Source organism: Vitis vinifera, chromosome 6 (assembly GCF_030704535.1).
Source record: "Vitis vinifera cultivar Pinot Noir 40024 chromosome 6, ASM3070453v1".
NCBI classification, from domain to species: domain Eukaryota; kingdom Viridiplantae; phylum Streptophyta; class Magnoliopsida; order Vitales; family Vitaceae; genus Vitis; species Vitis vinifera.
The window spans coordinates 8,559,437-8,587,048 of record NC_081810.1 but is presented as its reverse complement, the minus strand read 5'-3'; the positions used below and the strand labels follow the sequence as shown (position 1 = coordinate 8,587,048).

The window sequence follows — 27,612 nt, the reverse complement described above, 5'->3', positions numbered from 1 at the left end:
CTCTACAATTGCTAAAGAAGAACGTATTGAAGTTGCTACAAAGTGGAAAGAAAAATGTACCATTCAATCTTTGAACAGTGTTGAGAATGATAAAGAAAGCAAAAAAGGGGAGGTTGAGATCAGCAAACCAGAGTTAAAGCCCCTACTGCATGGTTTAAAGTATGTTTATTTAGAAGAAAATGAAGAAAAACCTATGGTCATTTCAGTTACATTAAATGAAGAGCAAAAAATCAAACTTTTGAAGGTGCTTAAAGAGAATAAAAGGGCGATTGGTTGGTCCATTTCAGATTTGAAAGGAATATATCCCTTGATTTGCATGCATCATATTTATTTGGAAGAGAATGCAAAACTAGTGAGGCAACCACAAAGAATGCTAAATCCCCTTATGCAAGATGTAGTCAGAAATAAGGTATTGAAGCTTTTAGATGCAGGTATAATTTATCCTATCTCTGACAGTAGTTGGGTGAGCCCCACTCAAGTAGTACCTAATAAACACGAGATAATTGTGGTGAAGAATGATCAAGGAGAGCTCATTCTTACAAGGTTGACTACAAGTTGGCAAGTATGCATTGATTTTAGGAAGTTGAATCCAGTCACCAAGAAAGATCATTTTCCATTGCCTTTCTTGGATCAAGTTTTGGAGAGGGTAGCCAGCCATGACTATTATTTCTTCTTGGATGGCTATTCAGGTTACTTTCAAATTGCCATTGCATTGGAGGATCAGGAGAAAACCACATTCACATGCCCATTTAGCACCTATGCTTATAGAAAAATGCTTTTTGGTCTTTGTAATGCGCCGACCACATTTCAAAGGTGTATGTTCAGTATCTTCAGTGACATGGTAGAGAGAATCATGGATGATTTGATAATTTATGGGAAGACCTTTTATGATTGTCTCTTAAATTTGAAAAAAGTTTTGAAAAGGTGCATTGAGAAGGACTTGGTCCAAAATTGGGAGAAGTGCCACTTCAAGGCAACCTCAAATGTAGTACTTGGTCATATCATCTCTAGAGAGGGCATTCAGGTAGATCTAACAAAAATTGAGCTTATCTCAAAGCTACCTTCACCTACTATTGTTAAAAAGGTGAGACAATTTTTGGGACATGCAGGTTTTTATAGGAGGTTCATACAGGACTTCTAAAAAATCTCTCAACCTCTTTATGCTTTATTGCTTAAGGATGCAAAATTCATATGGACTAAAGCATGTCAAGAAGCTTTTGAGAGGCTAAAGTCACTCCTCACTACTGAACCAATTGCGAGACCTCCTAATTGGTCTCTTCCATTTGAGTTGATGTGTGATGCCAGTGATTGTGCAGTAGGAGCTATACTGGGTCAAAGGGAAGATGGAAAACCATATGTAGTGTACTATGCTAGTAAGACCCTCAATGATGCTCAGAAGAACTACATAACTACTGAAAATAAGCTCTTTGTAGTGGTGTTCGCACTTGATAAATTCAAGAACTACCTTTTGGGAACTTCAATAGTAATTTTTACTGATCATTCGGCCTTGAAATATTTACTCAACAAAAAGGATGCCAAAGCAAGACTTATCAAATGGATCATTCTTCTTCAAGAATTTAACATTCAAATCAAGGATAAGTAAGGGGTAAAGAATGTGGTTACTGATCATCTCTCCAAAGTTAAAGTAGAGTCGCATTTCGAGGAAGCACAAATTAATGATGAGTTTCTTAATGATGCACTTTGTTCAATGGAGAAGTTGTCTTGGTTCGCAAATATAGTCAACTACTTGGCAATTGGAGAGCTTCCCTCAGAATGGAACATGGAGACGAAAAAGTATTTTCTTTCACGGGCAAAACACTATGCTTGGGATGATCCATATTTGTATAAGTTTTGCCCATATCAAATTATTCGGAGATGTGTTCCAGAGGATGAACAACAAGACATATTGTGAATGTGTCATGAAGGAGTTTGTGGAGGTCATTTTGCTCCAAGGAAGACTTTAGAAAAAATTCTACAAAGTGGATTCTATTGGCCAACTATGTTCAAGGATTGTAACACTCGTTGTAAAAGTTGTCCACAATGTCAACAACCGGGGAAAATCAACACAAGGTATCAAATGCCACAAAATCACATTTGTGTTGTTGAGGTCTTTGATTGTTGGGGCCTTGACTTTATGAGACCATTCCCTCCTTTTTTTGGTAATCTCTATATTTTCGTGGGAGTGGATTATGTCTCTAAATGGGTAGAAGAAGTAGCATGCAAGAGCAAAGATCATAAAGTGGTGCTCAGATTTTTAAAGGAGAATATTTTCTCTAAGTTTGGCATTCTGAAAGCAATCATTAGTGATGGAGGTTCACACTTTTGTAACAAGCCCTTTTCCACTCTTTTGTAGAAATATGGAGTGAGGCATAAAGTGTCCACCCCATATCACTCTTAAATGAATGGGCAAGCCAAGCTAGCAAATCAGGAGATTAAGAGAATCCTGACCAAAGTAGTCAACACTACAAGAAAAGATTGGTCTACCAAGTTGAGTGATGCCCTTTAGGCATATAGGACAACCTATAAGACTATCCTTGGCATGTCACCATATCGGACTGTTTATGGTAAAACATGTCATTTGCTTGTAGAGCTCGAACATCGTGCATATTGGGCTATAAAGAAGATGAACTTTGATTATCTTTTATTTTATTCTATTTTATTTTTCCTTTGTTTAGTTTTGCATTTTCAATTAGTCATTAGCAATATGGTTAGCATTTTTTTATTTTATTTTTTATTTTTTAGTTGTTTTTAACTGACTAATGAGTTTATGAGATGTAGCTACTTAGCTTGCAAACATCCGGGTGATATAGAGAAATGCAAACTCCAAGGGAGTAAAAAGGTAAGCCTCACATGTGTTCAAGGTGACAAAGCTCCTACAAGTACGCTAATCCATATTTAAAACTATAGGTCTCCAAAATTTACTTGTGAGGATTATTGGTGAACTTTGAGTACAAATGATAGAGTACACAAACTAAGTGGCCCTTGGGAAAGATCCTAATTTTTTAAAATAAAAAAAAAAGAAAAAAAAAACATGAAGAGTTAAAGGTATAGTGGATGAGTTCAAAATTCCTTCGTTTTTAAATTTGAAATCTCAAATGAAGATGACGCTCTTGGAGACCACTCGTGGGTGATTTCAATATTATGATCCTTTCAAATTCAATTTTTTTTTCTTGGAATTGCAATTTTAAACCCACAGAAAGTGAATTCGAATTGAGATTGATTTCGAAATCACTAGTAAATGTTGAAATAGATGTTTTGAACTCACAAACAATGAGTTTGGAATACAAGGAATTTTGAGATGGATTTTGAATTTTGAAATGAGCAATTTTGATGCTTTAAAATGGACTTCAACACTCACAGCGGGTTATTTCGAAATGAAGGCAAATTCGAAATAAAAAAATAAAAAAAATGCAATTTCGAAATAGAAGTTGGAATCAATAGTGAGTCATTTCAAAATGGAGCTATTTTCGAAATCATTAGTGAAATTTCGAAATGGGTTTATTTCCCTACATTGAGGCTATAGTTAGCAAATTTGAAATGGTGGGCTTATCAAAATCAAATTTTTTGTTTTAGAATTGAGATTTTTGAACTTCAGAAGGTGAATTTGAAATTTGCCCAATTTAGAAATGATTTTCTTTCATTTCGAAATGATGTGTCTAAAATGTTTTTGTATACAGTGAGCCATTTCAAAATAAGGTAGTTTTCGAATCTAATGGTTACATTTTAAAATAGCTATTTTTTTTACCATCAATTAACGAATTCGAAATAAGGTTATTTGCGAATTCAATAGTTAAATTTCGAAATGACTCTTCTAAACCAAAATCCAATTCAAAATACCTAATTTCTATTTGGAGCTCATTCCGAAATCACCCAAACTCCTTTACAAATGGTCGTTTCCACTTCTAGACCACTTCATTTCCTCTCCCCTTTGTTTTCTCTTCCCTTGTTCATCTTCCTAGCTTCCATTGAAGGCAATTTTAAGGTTTCATGGTGGGTTTGTTGCATTCCAAGTACGCATTACACTCATACTCGTTTCTTGTTTATTTTTCATGGATTTTTCTTGATCTTTATGGTTTCGTTGTACGGTGTTGCTCCATATAAAATGCAGTGTTACCCAACTCTCATCAACATTGTTTAGGGTTTCTATTATTCCGGTTGGATAGATAAATCAAAAACGATAAATAACCCGAGTGTAGTGCAACAAGATTGATTTTGGTTTCACACAGTTCATTTGCTTTGCTTGGAAATTCAGGGCGTTAGAATTTTTGGTTTATACTTAGAGAAAATTTTTGAAAATTTTTTTTACATGATTCTTAGGGCTTGTTGAACATCTTAGAATACTTTGAGAGCAAAGTCCTTATTTTTCGATGAGTTTTGCATAATTGTTGCCTAATCTATGTTTTATATTCTCTGGAACATTTTAAACTCTCTAGTAGATTTTTCTATTTGTTCTGCACATTCTCCTAAGCTAACCAATCACTTTGACTTCCTTGTCACATGATATTTGAACTTAGGTATTGTTTGGATTATATCTAAGGCTTTAAAGACTCATGTTTTCATCATTGTTGGACACCTTGAATGTGCTCCCGCATTTTAGGAATGGTCTACCACTGTTTCACATGAATCCATAAATTTCATGAGCATCCAATTTTTCTCCACATACAATTTCTTTGTTTGTTTTATTTCATTTTTTTCTTAATTTTATTTTAGATTGTTTTCTTAACCCTAATGAATTTTTATATTTATTTTTATTTATTTATTTATTTTCCTTCTTTAAGTTTAGTTTGTTTTTCAACATTTATTTCAGATGGCTCGAGATAAAAGGAAAGTTGTTGTTCAAAGTGACAATGTGACCGGGCATTCCCCGAGGCAAAAGCGTGCCTGACCTCTTGTCCAAAGTCGAAGTGGCGTAGTGATTAGTGAGCCTACCGAGAGGCATGTCACTCGTTAAGCTAAGCATGTAGAGGCCAAGACGAAGGCTTGTTTTGATCGCCCAACCACTAAGAGGATTGAAGCCATGCATGTAGAGGCCAGGACGAAGGCCCGTTTTGATCGCTCAACCACTCCTACGACCACCAGGCCTACTACCACTCCTCCACATCCACGAGCAGCTTCCCTTACTCTAAGCCCAACACGTCCTCCATCTCTAAGAGTTTGGGATGATGACCCTAGGGTGGACCTATCTCGATCGGAGTTTGGTAAGGAATTCTCTTATGACAAAGGGATTTAGTACTTATAAGCCCAATGCACGATCCATGCGTCTCCTCGATCAATATTATTTTCTCGCATTGATGGATTTTCTCCCAAATTTTTATGCCGCTAGTGTATGAGAGTTCTTCTCTATTCTTGAGGATTGGAGAGGGGGGTATCGAGAGTTAAATTTTTCTATCAAAGGACGAGTTGATATTATTTCCACTAAGACCATTGTTGTAGCCTTTGGTTTACCATCATCTGCTCCTCTTGAAGCCTAATTTGCACCTTCGTCACAACCAACCTTTCCGAGGATTGCACGTATACTAGCACCTCGAGATACTCGTTGTCGTTCGCCCATTACTCGCCTTGAGATGCCACAGATCTTATGGTTTGTGGATCAAGTCATTAACACCAACATTTTTCCATTTGGACACTCTACAAAGCGCTCTGGTTTAATCTTATGGGGGTTATATCACATGTAGACGGTGAGTGGTGGAGTCCAACTCAACTCATCATGGATACCATCATTTATTTTTTTCAAAAGGTGAAGGAGAAACAGTTAGCTTCAACTCAAAGCAATCTCATTCCTTTGTCTCAATTGCTCTCATACTACTTGCTTCGCTGTGGACACTAGTTACCTGAGTTTGATTGCCGCATGGCTTCTCACACTTATGTTATCGATCAATGGACTCGAGTGATTCATTCAAGGTCACAGTTGACTACCCATGGAACTAGGCGAAAGAGAGCTTTGCATGTTGTTCCACTTCCATCTACTGCAGAGAGCCCACTTCCACCTACTCCTACTTTTGACACGAGCTTACTAGTGCTTCCTATTCTTTTTCCACCACCTCTTTTGAGTGCCCCAGAGCCTGTTGTTCCTATTTCTACACCAGTAGTACCAGTCTCTAATATCCCTAGACCTTCGCAGCCTCAGGTTGCTGATGCTATCCCGAGTACCTTATCGATCATGGCCCATCTAAACACACTTCAAGAGTTATTTGTGTCCATGGATTCCCGCATTGATGCTTGCTTAAGTAAGATGAAGACTCGGATGGATGACCTCACTTTTTTTGTATGGTAGTTCACTTCCTTGGTTATTCCACTTAGATAGAGGGAAGATTTTGTTACACCAGCTGATACCAACTTAGAGGTTGATGGTGGCCCAGAGGTGATTAGTTGAGGCTTTGACACTAGAGCACCGACGGTAGCCTATGAGACCATGCCTATTTTACAGACATCAGGTGATGCTACAACTAAGATTTTTACCTTGATCATTGATATTCCATATTCTACAGGTCAGGTCGATGGTGAGATTTTCATTCGAGTTGCTGACATTGGTGTGGAAATCATCATTAGCGATGACCCCCCTATGATGTAGAATGGTGGTGAGGCTATTACATCTATATTGGAGATCACTGATCAGGCTACTACACCTATATCGGAGGACATTGACCAAGTAGCCACCCCTGTGTTGGAGGAGATAGATGGAGTTGTTGTTCCTATCATTGGCGCTTGATTTTCATTTTTATACATACCTTCTTCGAGATGGTTGTATACACTATGGTATTTTTGGGGCATACTTATGCTCTTATACTTTCTTTTCGAATCTCACCATTTATAGTTTTCTTTATGCATACTTTTGCTATTGATCTTGTTGCTTTTGTGCAAGACCAGTTTATATGAAATCCTCATAACAAACTTCTCACCTGATGATCTGAAGGTAATATTTTCCTTTTTCCTTTCTTTTGACCCATTATCCTACACATTGGGGACAATGTGTAATTAAGGTTGAGGGAGAAGGTATATTAGCCCTAATTTTTATTTTTTTTAAAAGTTTGCATGCTATCTTTGGTTAGTTAATGAGATTCTTGATTTGCTTTGGTAATTCATGGTTTATTTTGCATGAGAATACTTTAAGTAGTATTATTTCTTTAGAATTTGAGAAGAAATATAGTTAAAGCAAGAGTATTAGTTCACATATCTCATCTTTCTATACCTTTAAGTGCAAAAATAGTTAGGTTGAATCCTTGGAATACCTTCAATTTTTCTTTGATGGTTATTTTCTAGTTAAGACTCAAAGCACACACAAAGCACGTGTACCCTTATGGTATCTTGATTAAGACAATTTCTTTAGCTTGAAAGGAGTTGTTCTTAAGTAGCAAGAGGAGGAGAAAAGAAAAACAAATTGAAAAAAAAAATTTGAAAATGACTGATTAAGCTTGAGCAATTATCCTAGGGGTAATTGCCTTATGTCTTCAAGCCTTGGCGCCCAAAACCAACTGGTTAGGAGTCATCGATATCTTGCTCGTTACACAAACTAAACTCAGTCTTGAAAAAATAAAAATAAAAAGGAATAAACGTTTAGGAAATTCAACCTTGTTCTACCTTGAGCTAGGGTGATAACTAAGGGGTAAGTGGCCTATAAAGGTCCTTAATACCTGGTACCTTGGGTGAAAACTCGGGAGTTGTCGGTGGATCCCTATTGAGCCATATAGAAGGAGATTTCCTAAACTAAGAAAGAAAAATCAAAATAAATTCTTCCCTCTTGAACTTAAAGAATGATGAAATTTGAGTTTAAGAAATGTTTTAAGAAAAATACTATGAAAGGACACCAAAATTAAGCACATGAGGTTTAGGTGGAAAGAACCAATCAAGGGAAAATCAAGAGACACTAAGGGGAATGCCAAACATTGATGCTCATTTTTGTATACGAAGATAAGGTGAGAAAACTAAAAAATTGCATATCTTGTGTCATCTTGCTCAATTCTAGGAAATTTGACTACTTAGGTATCTTGTGTGTGAAACATGTTATGTTGAGTCAATATGGTCTCATGAATCTCATTACATATTTTTCATTTTTTTTTTTTTACTTTTTTTATTTGCTAAGGACTAGCAAAGTTTGGGTTGAGGGGGATTGGAGCCAAATTATGTGCTCTAATGGCACAAATTCGATATGATTTGTGCACCAAAGGACATTCAAATTACCCAATTTGACCTAAATCAATGCTAAGGCCCTAGTCATGAGTTTAACTTGTACTTTGGCGACTTATCTCAAGTTCAAGGAAAGAAAAAGGTACAAGTTGAATCACTTTAGATTTTGAAGGATCAAGAAATGACTAAATGAGGAAATAAGTGAGTCAAGACTTATAGACTATGAGAAAAGGCAAAACGAGGATATCATGAGTTTGGAATATGAGAAATGACCATTATGGATTAAGAAAGAAGGCAAGAAAACATGGGAAATGAGACATGAAGCAAGATTCAGTTGCATAGAAATTTGGAATTCAAAATCTAGTGGTAACATGTACTCTGACTTTGAGGACAAATTTGGAGTAATTCCTAAAATCCATTTTAGGCATACTATATATCGTTTCGAAGCTCGGGAAGTCAAGAGTCCAACACTTCAAATGGTGTACAAATCAGAGTTGAAATGAAGAAGTTATGGTAATTTGAAGACAACTGCGCAAAGCTCAAGGGTCATTTCGAAATGATTTTGAAATTCAACTTATGACTCCCATTTGATGTTTTGTCAATGCCAATTTTGAATTCACCCACTGTCACTTTGATGTTTTGCCTCCTCTACCTCGACAATTGCATCTAGGGCACTCCATTCGCCCTAAGTGGACCCTACACGACTAGAAATCACCATTTGATTATTTTTTAATCATTTTTTTAGATAATTATTTTTGTAATAAGTGGCCAATGAGAGTGTACCACATGTTAGGTAATTGATGATATTATATAAATTCTCTTAATTCTAGGTTTAAGGTATCTTGGATATTTTTTTCCTAAGAGTTTGACATTGAAGGTGGAAGAAGACAAGAACTTTGACTTGTTTTCCTTTTCTTCTTTATTAAATATATTGTTTTTAGTTTCTTTTTATTCAAATTATGGATTTTTACCCCATTATGAATTGTGAATGTGACATCACCCTCATAAGAGGCTAAGAAGCTAACTTAAGGCTTGAAACATGAAAACCTAAGGGCTAGGAAACCTACACGGACAATGGGTAAATTATTATAACAATGAGATTAATTATTAGTTGGGTGACAATTTATCAATTTTTTTATTCTATCCTTGTGAGTTAGTTTAGGAAATGATACGGTAGGTTATTACCTAATACTAGTGATTTTTGATAATTTTTTATCATTAGTTATCCTCGTCTTCCCTATCGTTATTTGCCCCAAAACAAAGCTATAAGGAGTAAGAAGGATTAAAAAGTCAAATCTTAAACTGGTAATCAATCTCATTCATTTGATGGTTTTAGAAATTTGTTTTAAAAAGGAAAAATTAGGTTTCAAATGCAATTTTGATTTATAAAACTCAAGTTGATCGCAAAACGGCCAAGGATCCCAAAACCCTAAGATCACTTTACTTAAGAAACCCTTATTCTCTCTATTTCTATACCTTAAGTTGGATTATGGAAAGCCCCAAACTTGAATCGATTGAATTAAAAATCAATATTCATTTTGTTATTAATTTAGTTTTATTCACTTAATCCCATTTCATAAAAGGTAATTCCCAAATTGTTTTTCACTTTAGGATTTAAACAAAAGCACTTCATTTATTCTAGTATTGACAATTTCCATAAGTCAATCCCTGAGGATAATACCCAAAGTACTACAAAGGTCGTAGTGACTCTTTCTCTAGTTTTTCTTGACTAGAGTTGCTATGTAAAAAGGCTAAGTATTTGGTACAACAGATAAGTTCGGTCAATGGTGCACAACACATGGTACTTGGTTTTGTTTGTTGCCCTGTCATTGATATTGCTGGCTTATTAAGGCTTAAAATACAATATAAAAGCCTGATAAGTTAATCAAATATAAGTAGGTCAATAGCAAAATATGAGACTAACAATAAAAAATAAAAAACTCTCAATTTCGATGGGGCCTTCAGTCATATTAAGTGCACTACTGTCAGTGCCATTATCGATCTTATCGTCGCCTAAAATTGGACCATTGATCAACCAGTAGAAACTATCAGAAGATGTGTATAGGAACAATCCTCAGGTTTTTTCATTAATCTATTCCATAAGGCCCCTCCATATTCTCAAACAAACCCTTGGTGCTAATATCTTGGAATTCAACTCATATTCGTCACCTTATGGCTCATTTGGAATGATTCAAGGATTCAGATGTTTTCTTGTTCCACTATTGTATGTCAATGATATAAATCTAACCAAGTCTACTCCCCTGCATTTCACTCTTTTCATCTCATTCAAGCAGTCAGCTTGGCACAAACGGCAACTTTCACATCTTTTTTCTGTGCCTTGACATCCCACAAACGAATTACATTTTGCCTAACCCCAACTATTGCTTGAATACCTTAAGGGCTTCTCTACAATCATGTCACAATTGTGCCCTATACCAGAAGCATCTAGAAACTATGCACCATTGATTATGGTTATCCTCTCCAGGGTACCACAAGATCAAAGTCCTAGAGGATCTCCTAACTTTCTCCACCAAGTTCACATCACATTTTCATTTTCAAGCACCATTTCCAACATATGCATGCCGATGGTATCAAACTACCCACAATCTATATCCGCAGCAAATGATAGACTAATCCCTTCTGCATTTTAATTTCACTCCTTGGTGATCAGAACTTTGTTCAATTTCATTGCTACTATATTCAAAATGTTGATACATGTCAAGGAAAAGAAGAGAAAAAGAAATAAAAAAATGTTTCACTGTTAGTGATCTATTGATAATAACAGCAACAACAACAAAACACTCTGCTTATGAGAAAACAAACACTCTGTTTGATGGAGGGGGGAATGTACGGAAAGAAAGGAAGTAGAATTCTGATTCTTAGAGATTTCATTATGTAAGACCCAAGAAAACTGAAACCTCCACTAAATTAAGATTTAGGCTTGCTAAAGTTGCGAATTTTCTCTTTTCAATTTCCCCAGAACACAACAAAAAGCACACACGAATTCAAAGTTGACTTGATTTTCTTTTCTTCCATTGTCTCAACGACCAAGCAATCCGAGCAAAACCCTAGAGGGCAGAGTGTGCAAAGTAATCATATATCTCAAACAACAAAATGGCGGAAATCACATCAGAATCCAGAGGCACTTACCGCAATTTGGAGATTTGAGGCGTTACACGGCAACCAAAACCCGTTTACAAGAAAGAAAACCAACTCCTTGAGAAATTTCCAATTCCCTTTCCCGGGTACTTCACGAAAAATGAATTCACCCTCGAGAAAAGGAAAAAGAAAAGGAAAAGAAAATTAAATTATTTCCCCCCAATTCTTGTTTTTATCTAATTCGCCCCCACAGCAAATTCTTGAACATTTTCCAAGTACATCTTTTTTTATTTTGAAATTAAATTAATAATTTAATATAATATTAGAGTCCTAATTTCTGATATATATTTATATTTAGATGAAATTATAAGATTCAGCCTTAGAGTAAAAGAGTACACGAGAAAATAAATATTAATCATAAATTATGATATTATTTTGATCATAGCAAGCAAAATAACAACATAAAACTCATGAGTTGAATCCCTCCAAACAATCACTCTCTACCTTTCCCAAGATAACAACTCTACCACAGCCAAACAACTTTGCAGAAAAATCGAAATTCATTTTTTTTTCTATTGATTTTTATTCCCAAATGATGATCAAGCCTCTCTTAATTCACCTTCCCACAGCTCTTCCTGATCTCCCCTTCAGACCCAGTGAGTGGAGTGATATCACCCATCTTGATCATTCCGGCAACAAAGTCAGAAGTGAAGGTCTTTGGGTTGTTGACGTAGGTTTTAACTGTGGAGTCAGTGGAACCTCCATTGTAGAGAACTTGATCAGAGTGAAGAAGACCCTTTTGGTTGATCAGGTTCTTGTAGTAGTAGTTGTCAAAGGTGGTAGGGGTCTGAAGATCCAGAGGTGCCAGGTTGTTGTCTCCTGAACCAGAAGCACTCGGGCAGCTCGCTTGCCTTGTCTTAGCGAAGGAGCTATCGATGTTGGTTTCGTTGTATATCCTGGCCCTGAAGGAGGTGCATCTCGCTTGGCCTATTGTATGTGCTCCTGCAGGTTGATCCGTATATTAAAACCCGAGATATGATTTTAAAATATGCAATGCCATACTATGTAATTTTTTTATATATCTACCAGATAAAGCCACCATGTCCCGGGTTGAGAGGCCCTGAGCTTGGAACTTAGAGATGAGATTGCTGAGGCTAGAAGTGGGAGGGGGGATGTTGTTGTTGGCACCAGAGAGGCTAGCTGTTTTGGAATCTCTCCTTCCAAGCTTGACATCCCAGTCGGGCCCTCCAAGCTTTCATAAAAACCATGCCAAAGAATGATTAATTCTGGAGTCATGTATGATATATTTTGTAAAAGGAAAAGGCTAGTTAATTATGAACTCACAATCACGACCGAGTCGCGAGCAGCAATGGCTATGATATCGGCACAGGAGACTACACCAGGGCACACGCTCTCCACCTGCGACTTTATGTTATCGATCACATTTAGGCCTCTGATGGAGTTCTTATTGGGGACGGCGGTCTGCTCGCCAGTGAAGGAAGAGGTGTCGTCGAGGAGGACTGATGCATCGCAGCCCTGTAATTAAACACCAAGCATCAAACAGAGTAAGTATGAATTGGTCATATTAATAACTATAGCTAGCTTGTATCGTTTACTTTCTATGATAAATTAATGGAGAACAACAGTCTGAAGCAGATATTAATTATTAAGATGATTTTTTGTGATTTTTTTTTTTTTTTTTTTTAGTTGAGGACACCACCTCTTTTAAGCCTGTTGACTTTTTATTTCTTCTCAAGCTGTATCTAGGCCATTTCATTTGAAAATTGGGGTGTTCTAGCAACCAGGCCTTTTCATTTCAAATTTCATTTTCCAGGGCATGGCTAGAAACAAAAAGAATTAGTCCCTAAAAGCATAACAATTTAGTAAAACTATATTTCAAAAACTTAGAATGGTTAGATAGTAAGTCAATAATGTATATCATGACTTCATGGGTAAATTTAATACTATGCATATTAAGCTACCAACAGTTTGAACTATTATCATTATGGACCAACAATGTATATCAGGCTAATCCAAGTTAGTCCCGACACCTTCTTGCCTCAAAGATAGGTTTGAAATAATGATCTACAAACTCTCTCAAACTCACGACTTTAAGGACAAGTTTGATACCATGTTAAACTATAAATGCACCTAAAAGCATATTAAGAAGCTCTTGACCTGGTCAAGAACGAATCTCGAGGTGAGTTCAAGTGTTTAACTACGACCTTCCCAGCCAATCTGTTTAACCTACACCTCATGCAGTAGCTATTCGGGCTACCCCTTTGACCAAAGAAAAAAGTAGTACATGTTTAATGTGAAGGTTGGATGTCGGCAAGGCCCAAGACTCCGGAAAATAAAAAACCTAAGAACAAAAATTAAAACAGCAACCTCGTAAAAGACACTCCCAAATTAACCCAAAATTGAGCTAAGAATCCCTATGACCTTATCTAAGATTTTTCTTAGACTTCAAATATGAAACATGCATGACCCAACACTCAGGCCCATACACTAAGAACAAGAAGCTAGAAGGATTACATTGACAAAGCAATCATGGAAGAAGAGACGGAGGAGAGAAGCGCCCATGCGGCGTTCTTTCGAAACCGCCGATTGAACTCCAGATTTCACAGTATCAAAGACCTTAGGACAAGTTTTAGAGTAAAAGTTGGTCGAGAGTTGAGCAGAAGAGCTCCCCGCAAAGAGCGCGAGGACACCCAATGCCACAACAACAATGGAGAAAGAAGAGGAAGCCATAGGACTAATCAGCCAGAAAAGAGAAAAAGAAAAATTTAGGGTTTAAGAGTGGAGTGTGGTGAGCACAAGGCAGTCCAGGTAGGGTTTTATATAGAGGCGTATGGCCTTTGGCAGATTACCTAATCCTCATGACCAGTAGTGCATGGCCTGGTTGGGATCACATTTCTACGTTTGGAAAAGTAAGCAGGGGGCATTAATTAGTTGAGAACGATGAAAAATAGATGTCAATTAGCATCAAGACGCGTTTACGTGAAATGAAGCGGTCGCAATGTTTGATATTCCAGACAAACGCAAAATTTTTCAAATGTGGGCTCCATTGAAATGCATTTAATTTTGTAGGTTTGGTGCAAGACCCCATGCAGATGAGACCTTGTTGAGGTTGATTGACCGTTCAAATAATCAAGAGCTTCTACTTTATTTTACTAAATCAAAATTGATAGTTGTCAGAAAACAGTTTGTTGTTGGTATTTTGATTTTTGGACTTGGTATGAGAACACGAGAAGATATGAACTTTTGAAATAATTATGGTTTGTTTGGTCATGTTTGCAAGAATGATTCTTAGGAATCAATTTTTGAGAGTAATTTTTTAAAAATAGTTCTTCGTTGTATCGTATTCAAGAATAAGATTACATTGGAGGGGCAACTATAAAATATCATCTTGGTTGATGCGTTTAGTTCACCTTAAGATGATTTAAAAAATAAAGAAAATTTGTTCTAAAACCGTGTTTTAAATTTGAAAACGGTTCCTAAATAGACACTTAGACTTCACATTAAATTATCTTTGTCATTTTAAGTATGATAGTACAGTCGTACTATTGTATTGTTTTGTACTTTAATAAGTTTAATAGATCAGTTTTTAATTTGTTGTCATCGATCAAATATAACATTTCATAACAATAGAGATTTAACTTCTAACTGATATCATTCATGATAAGTAGTTATAAATTAATCTTCTAGAAGAATTATATATTTTACACTAAACGATAAATATTTCTAATCATTTTCAGTAAGGATGGACTGCCTTTTACTTCTTATTGATCATAAAATACTTAAAAATTATTCTAAAAAATATTCCATTCAACATTGTACTTAGGAGTTAGGACTTAGTTATTGCAAAACCCTAATCAACCAACCACCCACACAATATAAAACCTTGAAACATGGTGTGAAATGTTGAAAGCATTCCAACTACTATGGTGGCTAGCCACCTGCTCCTTGCGACCTCAATTTGTCTAACAAGTGGTGCATCCAATTTACTTGATGAGTAAGCATTACTACTACCTATTGAAATTTAGAAGAAAAAAAACACATGTGAAAATGATTGAAACTTAAGCTACTTTGATTGATTTGACAAATTTTTAGCCAGGACAATTTGGATTAGTTTGTGATTTTCTTGGTAGATATTTTGGAATAAAGACAAACACAAATCATATCATACCACCCAAGTGTGGAGCAACGGAATACCTTTGAGATTTTTTTTCCTTTTTTTCCTTTGGTTTCTTTCATTATCTTTAGGTAAAATGTTTTGGATAGTTTCTTTATTAAATGCCCGTCAATGATGGGACCAAACACAGAGGAGGAAAGGTTCTTGCAAGACCAGTCAAATTTTTTCTAGAGAAAGAAGGGATCAAATCAATCCCATAGACATTTGTACACCAAGAGAATCCACTTGAGTCATTACGCTGCATGCCTTAGAAATTTTCTAAAATAGTTTCTACTTTTTGCTTTTGGTCATGGCGCTAGCGTGAATTGGAGTATTACATCGCAACAAAAAGTGTGATATAATTATAAATGGTTACGTGATTGAAAAGAATCTCATTGCTTTAGAATTCATAAATATTTTTATTGTTTCTATATTTATGTCTTAGTTTTTTATACACCTCGTGTTTTTTCTTTTTTATTTATATTTTATTTTTTTAAATACTTTCACTCAATTATTCAAATTTAATCTTACATTGGCATTGTTTTCCCAACAAAAAAAAGTGGGCATTGTTTTCAATTTGTTTGGTTTCGCTAAATTTTAAAATAAATAAAAAAAATAAAAAAATAGATTAAAGATAATAAATTGTTTTTATCTCCTACTTTAAATTAATTAAAATTATATATACTTTTCTTAATACTTTCTAAAAATTAAATATAACTTTTATTTAAGTTATATTTCTTTATACCTAAATTTTATTTTTCTTAATATTTTAGTTAACTGTTCAAATTTAATCATATATTTTAACAAATTAGATGATAAGTTAAGTATAAGACCAAATTTTCCTACTTTTTACGCGTCAGTTGTTATGTGCCCTTTAAGTTATATTTCTTTATATCAAAATCTTACTTTTTTAAATATTTTTATTCAACGGTCAAAATTTAATCATATATTTTAACGAATCAGATGATAAGTTGAGTATAAGACCAAATTTTCCTATATTATTACATCTTTGTCGGCTCAGTTGTTACGTGTCCTTAAAGTTATATTTCTTTATATCTAAATCTTACTTTTTTTAATATTTTAATTTAACGGTCGAAATTTACTCATATATTTTAACAGATCACATGGTAAGTTGAGTATAGTATCAAAATTTCCTACTTTACGGCTCTGTCGGCTCAGTTGTTATGTGCCCCTTCCTTTCTGGTGGCTGGAAAGTAACGTGCAAATTTCTAATTTTGTAGATGTTCATTGAATGCTCAAGAGCAATGGGGTTTAGTCAATTAAGTATTGAAATTTGACCATGATTTTTATATAGTTGTAAGTAACTGAGTGACACGCTTCAAATTTGAAGCTATTGCTCAGTTGACTTGAACTAAACAACAACAAGAAGAACAAAAAAGAAAGAAAAAAAAATCTAAATTTTTTATTTGATTTATAATAAAAAAAATATGAAAAAAAAAATTCACTTAAATTGTTTAAAATCTTACATATTTCAAAATATCGTGTCATTTGTCATTACCCATCAACCATTTCCATTAAATTTCACTTTTCACTTTTTATTTTTCTTTGTTATTATTATTATTATTATTATTATTATTATTTTTACATTTTTTTTAATTCTGCGGCATTGTGTGGTAATTGACTTGTATGTGTATTGTCAATTAAAGCAGATGGTTATTGAACCACCATGGGCCCAATACAGCTATGAATGTGGCGAGACTATCTCCCAAATTTTGACTAGAAGAGAAAAAAAAAATGACATTTTTAAAAATAATAATTATGAGATTGACAAATAACCCCCTTGTTCTCTCTAAAAAAAATTATAATATTAATTTCATATCATATCAAATTTTTTATCTTAATCATTAACCATTGAGAATGTACGATAAAATGTCGGTCATTCAATAAAAATATAAACATATGAAAAAATAATAAAATTTAAATACAAAATGATGGAATAATATATAAAGTACGAAACCATGAAACCCGGATTATGAAACAATATGACGTATAAAAAATATATATCAAACTTTTGATTTGGGTCATTCAAAATATATAATAAAGTGAAAATTATTAAATAATGATATAAACATATGAGATTGTAAAATAATAATAATAATAATAATCAAAGTGTAAAGTAATACCACCATGATATAAACCCATCGAATTATACATGACACCTTGGCCGCACACGTGGCACTGCAGTGCTTTTCAAATAGCATAACGAATTTTGATTTCGCCACAACAGTCAATCTGCATGTGCATGCTCTCAATTAAAGGCAATTTATGATGGGACCCACCTAACTCAATGCAGCAACCTCTTTGTCTCGTTATCTTCCAAAATTTGACTTGCTTACTATATGGAAAAAGCCAAAAAAAAAAAGTAAATAAATAAATAAAGGGGACATTTTCAAAGTTAGGTATCATGTGATAAAGCTGCTCAATTAATAAAGGGGGATTTTTCCATAGAGTAGAAAGAAAAAAAGGGAAAAGAAAAAAAAAATTTTAAAGTTAGGTGGAAGGTTGTATCTACGCATTGATTATTGCATACATGACATTTTCAATATTCCATGTCTCTATCTAAATCATAACTTCCTTTTACTTTAAAGTTAATCTTAAATTATTAAATCATTTGTCATATCTTAAAGCTTATTGATTTGTAATCTTCATACATTTAATGGTAAAGTCAGTGTTGTCGGAAACTTAATCTAGAAAGATTCTCTCATTGTTATTAAGAAATTATTCGACTTTTGGTCATGGCAAAGGCCACCATAGTCCATTTTTAGGGCCCAATTTTGACACCAATTAATCAATCACCAATCAAAGTGTATTATTACTATAGATTTATTACTGAATCGATAAGATTTTTATGGCCAAAAATTTGTAATGTGATCCATATGTTGTGATGCATCTTTTTCTCTTTAAGCTTATCTTAAGCCACCTTGACTATATGCAAAGGTAGTATTAACGTTGATGTTAACATGTTATTTAAGAGTTTCATGATAGCATAAAAAATCTTTACAAAGGTAAATACAATCTTCATACAGGTATAACCAATTGTCAAATCAAGAATTCTTGAATGGTAAGTCATTGAAAAAGTATTATTATTATTATTATTATTTATTTTTTATTTTTTATTTTTTTGTCATGTGATTAGAAGAATTGATCAAATCATTGGTGAGAAGCAAAGTTTGTTAGAGATATGTTGTGTGATTCATACTTTGTGATGCATCTTTTTCACTTTAAGCTTATCTTAAGCCACCTTGACTATATGCAAAGGTAGTATTGACGTTGATGTTAACATGTTATTTAAGAGTTTCATGACAGCATAAAAAAATTTTATAAAGGTAAATACAATCTTCATACAGCTATAACCAATTGTCAAATCAAGAATTCTTGAATGGTAAGTCATTGAAAAAGTATTATTATTATTTTTTTTTATTTTTTATTTTTTTATTTTTTTTTGTCATGTGATTAGAAGAATTGATCAAATCATTGGTGAGAAGCAAAGTTGGTTAGAAATATCAATATGTTTTTTTATAATTAAGTTAATTAGTACAAGGAAAAAAAGGTAATCAATGAATTTACAAACATGAAAAAAAAATCTATTTTTTGCAATTTCATTTGTCTTATTTCAATATCATCATCAATTTTATTCTCATATTTACCTACTCCTTTACTCATTATGTTGAGAGGAACATCTTAACTGAGTGATGCAACTCCATCGATTTTGTAAAGGCACATCTCCTATAAATTTGACTATTGTATCTTATGTGAGAAAACATTGTTTGACTATCGTTTTAGACAGTATCAAAAGAGAGAAAATTATTCTTTAAAGATAGCATATTGCAAATCTCACTTGGTAGGTATTTTGTTTTTTAATTTCTATTGTTTAAAGTTGAATTATTTTTGTATGACTTTTATTGTTGCTAATAATCTTTAAATATTATTCTTCTAAGAGACTTCTAAATTAATGATACTCATACAGTTAAATGGCTTAGGCATAGTTATATAAACATTTTTGTTGAACATTTATGTATGATTGATGCATAAGGCAAAAAAGAATCTAGGTTTAGAACTTAAATCAAATGTTCATATTTAAAAGTAATATTAATCATTCCCCGAAAATAAATTGTGCTTGTTATTGAAATATCATACAATTTAATTGTAGAATCAAATATTCATCATTTTAGTTTTGATTAGATAAATAATAGTTCGTGTTATTAAACATGAAATTATACCTTAGAGATATGATTCTTATAGGTGTCAAATTAGCCTAAGTTGATACATTGTTCTTTGTATCTTTTTTTTTTTCTATTTTTTTTTCTTTTTAAGAAGAGGTCATTGGAAGAAAACTGCTAATAAACTCTATTAAATGATGAGCCATAATAATTTTCTAATCTCAATCTTATAATATATCTAGAAAAATTTGATCTCTAAATTAAAGATTCCATGCCATAAATTCTTTTCTTAATTAAACAATTTGTTTATATATGTTGATATTTATGCATATTTAACTTTAAAGTAAATTTCTTATATTCTCTATTAATATCATAATGGAATTAGAAACATCTTAAATTTTTAGATTATAGAGTTTATTATTTTTGTAAGTTATCATTTTAAGAGTTACACATATTGTAATAATTATTGATATATTACTTAGATATCCACTCACTCTCATTTTTATAAATCCATTGAAGTCTACTCATCCATCTTCAAGTATTTTTTTTTATTTAAATATTTATCAAGCCTGTGTTGATAGAAAATCTAAGATTTGTTCTAGGTGAAAGTTAATGGCAATATGTTTCATTCATGAGTGAAACACTAGGTTAGCGCTAAGATCAATTGTTCCAATATTGTCATAGTAAATCACAGGAGTGGCAGGAATGTGGAGATGAATCTAATCGCTTGGTTTTTTCGTCGTTTATTGGATCAAAACAAAATTTATAACCTAATTCACTATTCTAGAGTAGCTTGTACCTGATCAAAAATGGTTTTAGTACAAACTACCATAGTATAGTGGTTTTTAGGTGTCGTCCACTAGGATGGATTATTCTCGATAATTAAGGCTTGAATGAAAGGGTAAGAAATGATTGTGATCAAGTGAAATTGATTTGAAAATTCATGGTAAAAAAAATGAATTTAACAATGGTCTCAAATTGAGAAGAAAAATGAAATGTAAAATAGAAGAAAATTAATAGGAGATGAAATTTTCGGAGTTAGGATTTTCTAGAAAACAATTTTTATGGTGAATAGATATTGAGATCTACTTTTCATCAAGTTAGATTGAAAACCTAAATTTTCATCTAAATCGATTTTTTATTTAACTCTAGGTCTAGATCTAATTTCTCTTCAAATTAGGTCATTTAATCCAAGAGATCAATTCAAATCATATATTCAATTTATTTTAAATTATCTTCCAATGATTCACACGATGCAACTATTCAATCTCATCAAATCTAGTTTTAAGAATTTGATGAATCTACCTAGTTTGCATTGTAGAAATCATCCAAGACAATTTGAAGAGAAAAATCCTCAAAATTCAATTAATCAATCAATTGGATCAAATTACTTGTGTAATTCAAGCTCATTTATCTAATTCACCATATATTTTGCCTCTGGATTCTCCCTCCTCCGAGAAAAATGAGATTTAGCCACTCATGCTTGGAGATTTAGTCTCTCAAGGCATGTTTGGCTAGTGAGAAAATGAGAGAAAATGAAGAAAAATAGAGAATTTTATAGAGAGAGAAAAAATCTAGAAAATTTTACAATTGGAAATGTCTAAAAGTCCCCTAAATGAGAAAATCAAGTTTTTATTTATAGGTCAAGGTCAAGTGGACACTTAGCATCATCTAAGAGGTTTTACAGAGGCTTCTTCACCAAGAAATCTGGAGTTTAGTAATAAAATAGTCATTTCGCACAAGATCCAGCAATTTCGCATGATTGTGCGAACTAAAAAAATGCAACAACAACAATTTTCGCCTTCCTGGAGCATTTCTCATGACTATGCGAAAATTTTGCATGATCATGCGAAATCAGCTTTGAGGTTTTCCCTTTTGTTTGCAGCAAAAATTCATTCTGGTCCATTTCACATAGTCATGCGAGATTTTCACATGATCATACGAAATAGAAATATTTAATTTTTCAACTCTTTTGTCATTTCTTCCATTTCTTTCTTTTGAATCCACCTCAATCACCTCCAAATCAACTCCAAATCCCGGTCCAAACCAATTGCATTACTTCTTTCATTATGCATTTGGATCTTCATCAACTTTATTTGTTCTCTTCAATTTGATTCATTTCTTTTGTCACTAATTTATCAAAATCATACCTTGAAATGACTCTAAAATTTCATAAAACTTGTTAGTAACTCTTGCAAGGGCAACAACATGTTAATTGAGTGTTTTAGGTATAATTACTACTTAAAAGATGTGAAACTCATGAGAATTATTATCTAAAATATGCTCTTTTTGAGTAGTAATCAGAATCTCATGAATGAGATTTTGAAGTCAATTTATTTTAGCACCTAGCAATGGAAACAATTACTCTACATTTGGCTTCGATAGAGAAATGAGTAACAATGCGTTACTTTATGGAGCTTGAACTTAATGGATTTGTACCAAGAAAACAATGTACATCGATGTTAAAGTGCGATCATTAACATTTGTAGCCCAATTAGAGTCCGAAAAAGCATAAAAAGACATTAGAAGACTTACGAAGAAGAAGGTCATGGTGTAAGGTGTCTTTGAGATAGCAAAGGACTCTTTAACAATTGTCCAGTGATTCATTGAGGGACGATGCATAAATTGTGACTGTTTATTCTTAGCAAAGGAAATATCATGTTGAGTGAATGATAAGCATTATAAGGCGCCAACAACTTGGCGATATTGAGAAACATCCGAAGAAGGAGCACCATCAAGCAATGTTAAAGTTTCAGTGGTAGAGAGGGGCTTGGTAACTTCCTTTGCATTTTGCATATAATTTTTCTCCAAAAGATCCCGAATATATTTGTGTTGGGAAAGGAAAAGACCATTAGTAGTTCAAATAGCCTCAATGCCTAAAAAATAATTCATGGATCCAAGATCTTTGAGAGAAAAACAATTAGATAAGGAAATGATAAATCATTGCATTGTCTATAAATTGTTTCCATTGACAATGATATCATCAACATAAATGAGAAGTTATAACACATATTGTTCTTTATGCATGATGAAAAGAAAAGTGTTTGAGATAGAGTTGATGAAACCATAACTAATGAGAAAGGTGTGTAGTTTATGAAACCATGCAAGTAGAGCTTGACGAAGTTCATAAATGGCTTTGTTTAACTTACAAATATGATTGAGAAATTGTTTGTTAGTGAAGCCAGGAGGTTGTTGCATGTAGACATCATCATCAAGGGTGCCTTAAAGAAATGCGTTATTGATATTGAGTTGACTTAGAAGGATGAACAAGGGACCATGTGTGGTTTCGAAGGAGAGTATCAAATTCATCACTTATAGCAATACACCAATGAGGATATTGTTGTGCTTGAAGATAAGTAGTTGGTTCAGTAGGGTTGGGTATGGGAAGAGAGTTAGAGGTAAGACTAAAAATTTTTGGTTTGAAAATCTGATTTTTAGAGCATGTGACAATTATGCCTTAGGGTGGTAAGACGGGTGATGGATTTTTGGGTAGGGAATTAGTGAGGATGAAGGGACTTACCATTAGTGATTAAGAGTCAACGAGGCTACTAATTTATTGTTTAAGATGGGTAAGTTGGTATTAGTGAAGATGACACTGATTGAAGATGGAGGATAAAGGGAAAGTATGAGAATAGGAAAGTTAGAGGTAGGGTTGGTTAGTTTAGATGGAGGAATGAGAATTGTGGCCGGAGTAGTGGCAAAATCATGAGATAGCCAAGACTTAAGGAAATGTGTGGTGACTCTTGACTCATGGGAGACCGTATTTTGGCATGAGAATTTGTTTTCTAAAAAAGTTACATAACATGATATATAAAGCTTTCTAGAAACAGGGTTTATAGGAATTATATGGCACAAAATATCCCAAAAAAATACGTAGTGTGGAGTAGGGTTGAAGTTTGTGATTTGCGTAGGGTTAAAGCCAGGGATAACATCAACAATAGAATGCTTTTAGCTTGTTATAATTTGGGATATGTTGAAAAAGTTTCTCAAATGGAGATAAATTATCCAAGATTGGTGCAGGAAGACAAGTGATAGGATATGAGGTTGTTTGGAAAGTTGTAGACCAAAATTTAAAAGGTAAGGAATAATGATGCAATAGTGTTAGTCCTATCTCAACAACATGGTTATGTCATTGCTTGATTGTGCCCACAATTTGTGGAGTGTAAGGTGGAGAAATGAGATGTTGGATGTCATGTTTGGAAAATGTGGAATTTAAACCTTAAAATTCTCTTCTTTTATCAAAATACATTGTGGATATGAGTGCTTGAAATATTTTTCCATAGTGGCCTTTTATTTTTCAGAAACACTTGTGACTTCAAATTTATGTTTCAAGGGATAAAGCCAAGAGTATTTTAAAAAAAAATAATCAATGAAAAACACGTAATATGGGTAGTTGTTAACTGGGGTAATCAGAGAAGGTCCTCAAACATCCGTGAAAATTATTTCTAGTGGTCTAGTATTGATAAGAGTAGAAACGCCAAAGGAGAAACAATGGTTTTTATTTCAAAGACACGAATTATACACATCAAGGTTTGACGTTGTGGAAATAGAAAGAAAATTACTAAAAACAATATTTTTAAGAACTTTGGAATTGGGGTGGCCAAGATAATGATGCCATTGATTTATATGACTTTGGTAGAATTGTAGCATATGGCTAGGGGTTGGAGTGTAGTAGAAGAGGTTTGTCATTCATACAGATTTCCTTTACTTTGACCTTGGACAAGCAAAACTTCCATTTGTAAATTCTTCACAACAAAGAAAATGGGAAAAAAATGCAATGGAGATATTATTATATTTGAAAAATTAGGAAACATAAAACACATTCCTTTTGATGTAAAGAGCACACAAAACATTGTTAAGTTGAAAAATAGAGTTAGGAGTAATAAGCTTAATAGAACCAGTGTGGGAGATGGGAACATTATTATCATCATCGATGATAACGTCATCAACGCCATTATAGTCGGAATGAATAGACAAGTTCTGAAAATCTTATGTTATGTGGTATGAGGCATTCGAGTCCATTATCTAGTTGAGGTTGTTGGAGTTATTGGCCATTAAGTGAGCCTATGATTCTAGTGAAGAAGTAAATTGAGAACAACTAGTTTTGGTGAAGTAACCAATCTTGTCACATGGTTGACACAATTTTGGTTCATAGTACGCTAATTATGGTTGGAAAAATTGGGATGTTTTGTTTGAGATGAGAAATGTCCTGGATGGTTACAATTCATGGTGGTTCCTTGATTCAAGTGCTAATTCCCATAATTGTAGTTGTTGCACCCATTTCCATTCAAATTGTTACCTTTGTTCTTGGCATTAGAGTTCTTTTGATTGAATTGGGCTATTATTTGCACAGTTTCTCATTCAATAGTGTGCCTTTTGAGACGTCGTTCATGATCTGCCAATTTCTCATGTGAAGTTCTTCAAAGGAAATTGGTTTATCTTGGATTCAAACAACATTTATTTCTATGAATTCTTCTCCAAGCCCGTTCAATACAACAATGACTAAATCATCATCCTGAACAAGGTTTCCAACAAGTACTAATTCATCAGCAATAGTCTTGACAATTTGCATAAATTCTGCATATATCATGTTGTCTTTTATGAGTTTGGTAAGAGACTTTTTGAGGTTGAAGATGCGAGATCGTGACCTATTGGCATATGTCATATGCAATTGATCCTATGCTTTTTTGGTTGATTCAATAAAAGTGATAAGATGTGCAACTTGATAAGAAACAAATACAAGCATGCCATTAAGGAGGAGGTTGTCTTGCATTTTCTAAAGTTTGTTATCTAAATTTACAACATCAATGTCATTCTTCTTGATGGTTATAGGAGGTTCTATCAATATGCCATTTATATACCTTCTAAGATCATAGCTATAGAGCAATGTTAGAAATTGAGTTCGCCAAGTAGGGTAATTGGGACCAGTGAGTTTTACTGGTAGTTGTGATGTTGAGTTAAGAGTCATCAACATGTTGTTCGAAGTTCCTTCAGGAGTGATAACAATAGAAGCTTGATTTGATTTAGTTATATAGGACTTTTTTATCATTGTGGTAAACGAAGAGAAAAAATTTGAGATATGGAGCAAGAGAGATCAGGTGTACTCGTTGGAGCAATGATGCTCTGATACCATGAAAAGATGAAGCACATCAATGGATGAAAAATTGCTTGTATCCTAATTATTTACGAAGTATATAAAGAGTCGGAAACAATGGAGATATTTTATAGCCTAATTATGTGTATAATCACAGTTAGAATATACAATCAATGAAAGCTAGCATAAACAATATAAGAAAGGTTATAAGTTGGTCTCGTGCATTCCTTCTTAGTCATTACCTTCAGCAAAGAAATATCAAAGATGCTTTTAAAAATTAATTTATCACTAACCTAGGAATAACAAATTGCTTTAATACAATTTATAAAATATATATAATGATAAGTATAAAACAAATTTTTTGAATATGAAATATAAGTTTTAGAATATTAATTTAGTATTATACATCATAAGAAATATAAGTTGTATAAAATCAATTTAGTTTAGATTTCATCAATTAGGAAATAAGAAATTGAAAATTGAATAGGCTAAATTCATTTCTACATTTCTTAAATCCAATCAAACTTGGTTAAAAATCGATCTAATCCATTCTAGTTGCAGAATTTTCCTTTCACTTCATTGTGTTTACTTGGGCAATTTGAAGGAAAAGTTCTTTCCACTCATGATAGGTTCGGTTGATGACGTGGTGAGATCTGGGACGTCTAACGGCTAGGGTAGCACAGACATGTGTGCACCCATGGTCTTCCATTCCCACCTCTCCTACCAAATGCTAAATTCACCGCGCATTTCACCTATTTTTCGTGACCCTCTTCTTCGCTTTGGTCGAAATGTTTACACAGCCTCTTCCGGTGGCGCGTGCACGCGTGTTGTCTCCCGCTGAGATCGAGAGACCAAATGCAGATCCCAGCGGCTTGGAAGCTTCTCTGCTTCAACTTATCCAGGACCACCACCAAACTTCTCTCAAACTCCGCGATGAAACCGGTCAGTTCCTTTTCCTTTCATGCCTTTTCTTCTTTTTCAATTTAACTAAATTTGAGCTAGGTTTTGGTATCTTCAAAACCCTAGGTGTCGAGAATTGAAATTGGGGATTCTGTTTGGAATTTTTTTGAAAACAGAGAAAGCAAAGAACGATGCAATTAGAACAGCGATGAGGGTTTCGGATCTTTTGGTGGATACTGTGAATGGTGGAGTTCAAGAAGCGTTTATTAACGAGAAGCGAATTGAACTCGAAAGCCGAGCATTAACTGCCACCGTCATCCGCTTTGCCAAGCAGACCCATCAATGGCTGGCTGCTTCTCATGCCATCAACACTGCTATAAAGGTTCTTTATCTATACTTCTGAGTATCTTCCATTTCTATTCTAATTTCACTACATTTAGATCTTGCCTTAAAATTTGCATATTGATGAGCTGCATATGGAATATTAATCGCTTGAAATCGAAAATCATAAATTTGGATTGCGGTAGTTGCTCGATTATAATGTGTTGAAGTATTGACGACAAGTTATTGGGGATAACTTTGTGTTTAGATGTTACATGAAAATTGAATCCATCAACCTCCTCGCAAAATGAACGAGCTCGATATGATTCTTTTGTCTTTGTTGATTTATTTTGGGAGAGGTTGTTATTCATGTTCTATGGGTTTGAATGTGTAGGAAATTGGAGATTTTGAGAACTGGATGAAGACCATGGATTTCGACTGTAGAAGTATCAATGCTGCAATTCGCAACATTCACCAACCATGATCTTGATGGGTGATTTCTTAGATCAATTTTCGTGTAATTATTTGGAATTTGGGAGTTTAATTTTTGTTTATCTTTGTATATGGGTTCAATTTCTTATCTTGAACGGGAAAATCCTGTGTCTCAGAACATGACATACCTTAGTATTTATGAATGGAAAGTTTTATGCTGCCTCTTTATTTCTCGATTTTTTCTTGATGAAGTTGAATATAAATGGTGCTTCATCTTTCTTTCATGG

At 33.7% G+C, this 27,612-nt stretch overlaps 2 protein-coding genes across 2 annotated transcripts; one reads left to right on the top strand and one right to left on the bottom strand.

Annotated features, from left to right (window-relative positions):
• Positions 1–11,634: 11,634 nt before the first annotated feature.
• Positions 11,635–14,034, bottom strand: LOC100257005 (Peroxidase 4). The gene is made up of 4 exons (NM_001397750.1): positions 13,759–14,034; positions 12,568–12,759; positions 12,310–12,475; positions 11,635–12,225 (listed from the first exon to the last, which is right to left on the bottom strand). The coding sequence occupies exons 1-4, from the start codon at positions 13,972–13,974 to the stop codon at positions 11,834–11,836; spliced, it is 966 nt and encodes a 321-aa protein (NP_001384679.1). The 5' UTR covers positions 13,975–14,034; the 3' UTR covers positions 11,635–11,833.
• Positions 14,035–26,365: 12,331 nt separating this feature from the next.
• Positions 26,366–27,553, top strand: LOC100251874 (biogenesis of lysosome-related organelles complex 1 subunit 1). The gene is made up of 3 exons (XM_002269992.4): positions 26,366–26,614; positions 26,749–26,954; positions 27,288–27,553. The coding sequence occupies exons 1-3, from the start codon at positions 26,461–26,463 to the stop codon at positions 27,375–27,377; spliced, it is 450 nt and encodes a 149-aa protein (XP_002270028.1). The 5' UTR covers positions 26,366–26,460; the 3' UTR covers positions 27,378–27,553.
• The last annotated feature ends 59 nt before the right edge of the window (positions 27,554–27,612 follow it).

Excerpts from the sequence above, each read along its gene's own strand:
- LOC100257005 (NM_001397750.1), bottom strand. The coding sequence starts at position 13,974 with ATGGCTTCCTCTTCTTTCTCCATTGTTGTTGTGGCATTGGGTGTCCTC. Across the intron at positions 12,760-13,758 it reads TCCATGATTGCTTTGTCAAT|GGCTGCGATGCATCAGTCCT; the intron begins GTAATCCTTCTA and ends GTTTAATTACAG. Across the intron at positions 12,476-12,567 it reads CTCGCGACTCGGTCGTGATT|CTTGGAGGGCCCGACTGGGA; the intron begins GTGAGTTCATAA and ends TTTTTATGAAAG.
- LOC100251874 (XM_002269992.4), top strand. The coding sequence starts at position 26,461 with ATGTTTACACAGCCTCTTCCGGTGGCGCGTGCACGCGTGTTGTCTCCC. Across the intron at positions 26,615-26,748 it reads CAAACTCCGCGATGAAACCG|AGAAAGCAAAGAACGATGCA; the intron begins GTCAGTTCCTTT and ends TTTTGAAAACAG. Across the intron at positions 26,955-27,287 it reads CCATCAACACTGCTATAAAG|GAAATTGGAGATTTTGAGAA; the intron begins GTTCTTTATCTA and ends TTGAATGTGTAG.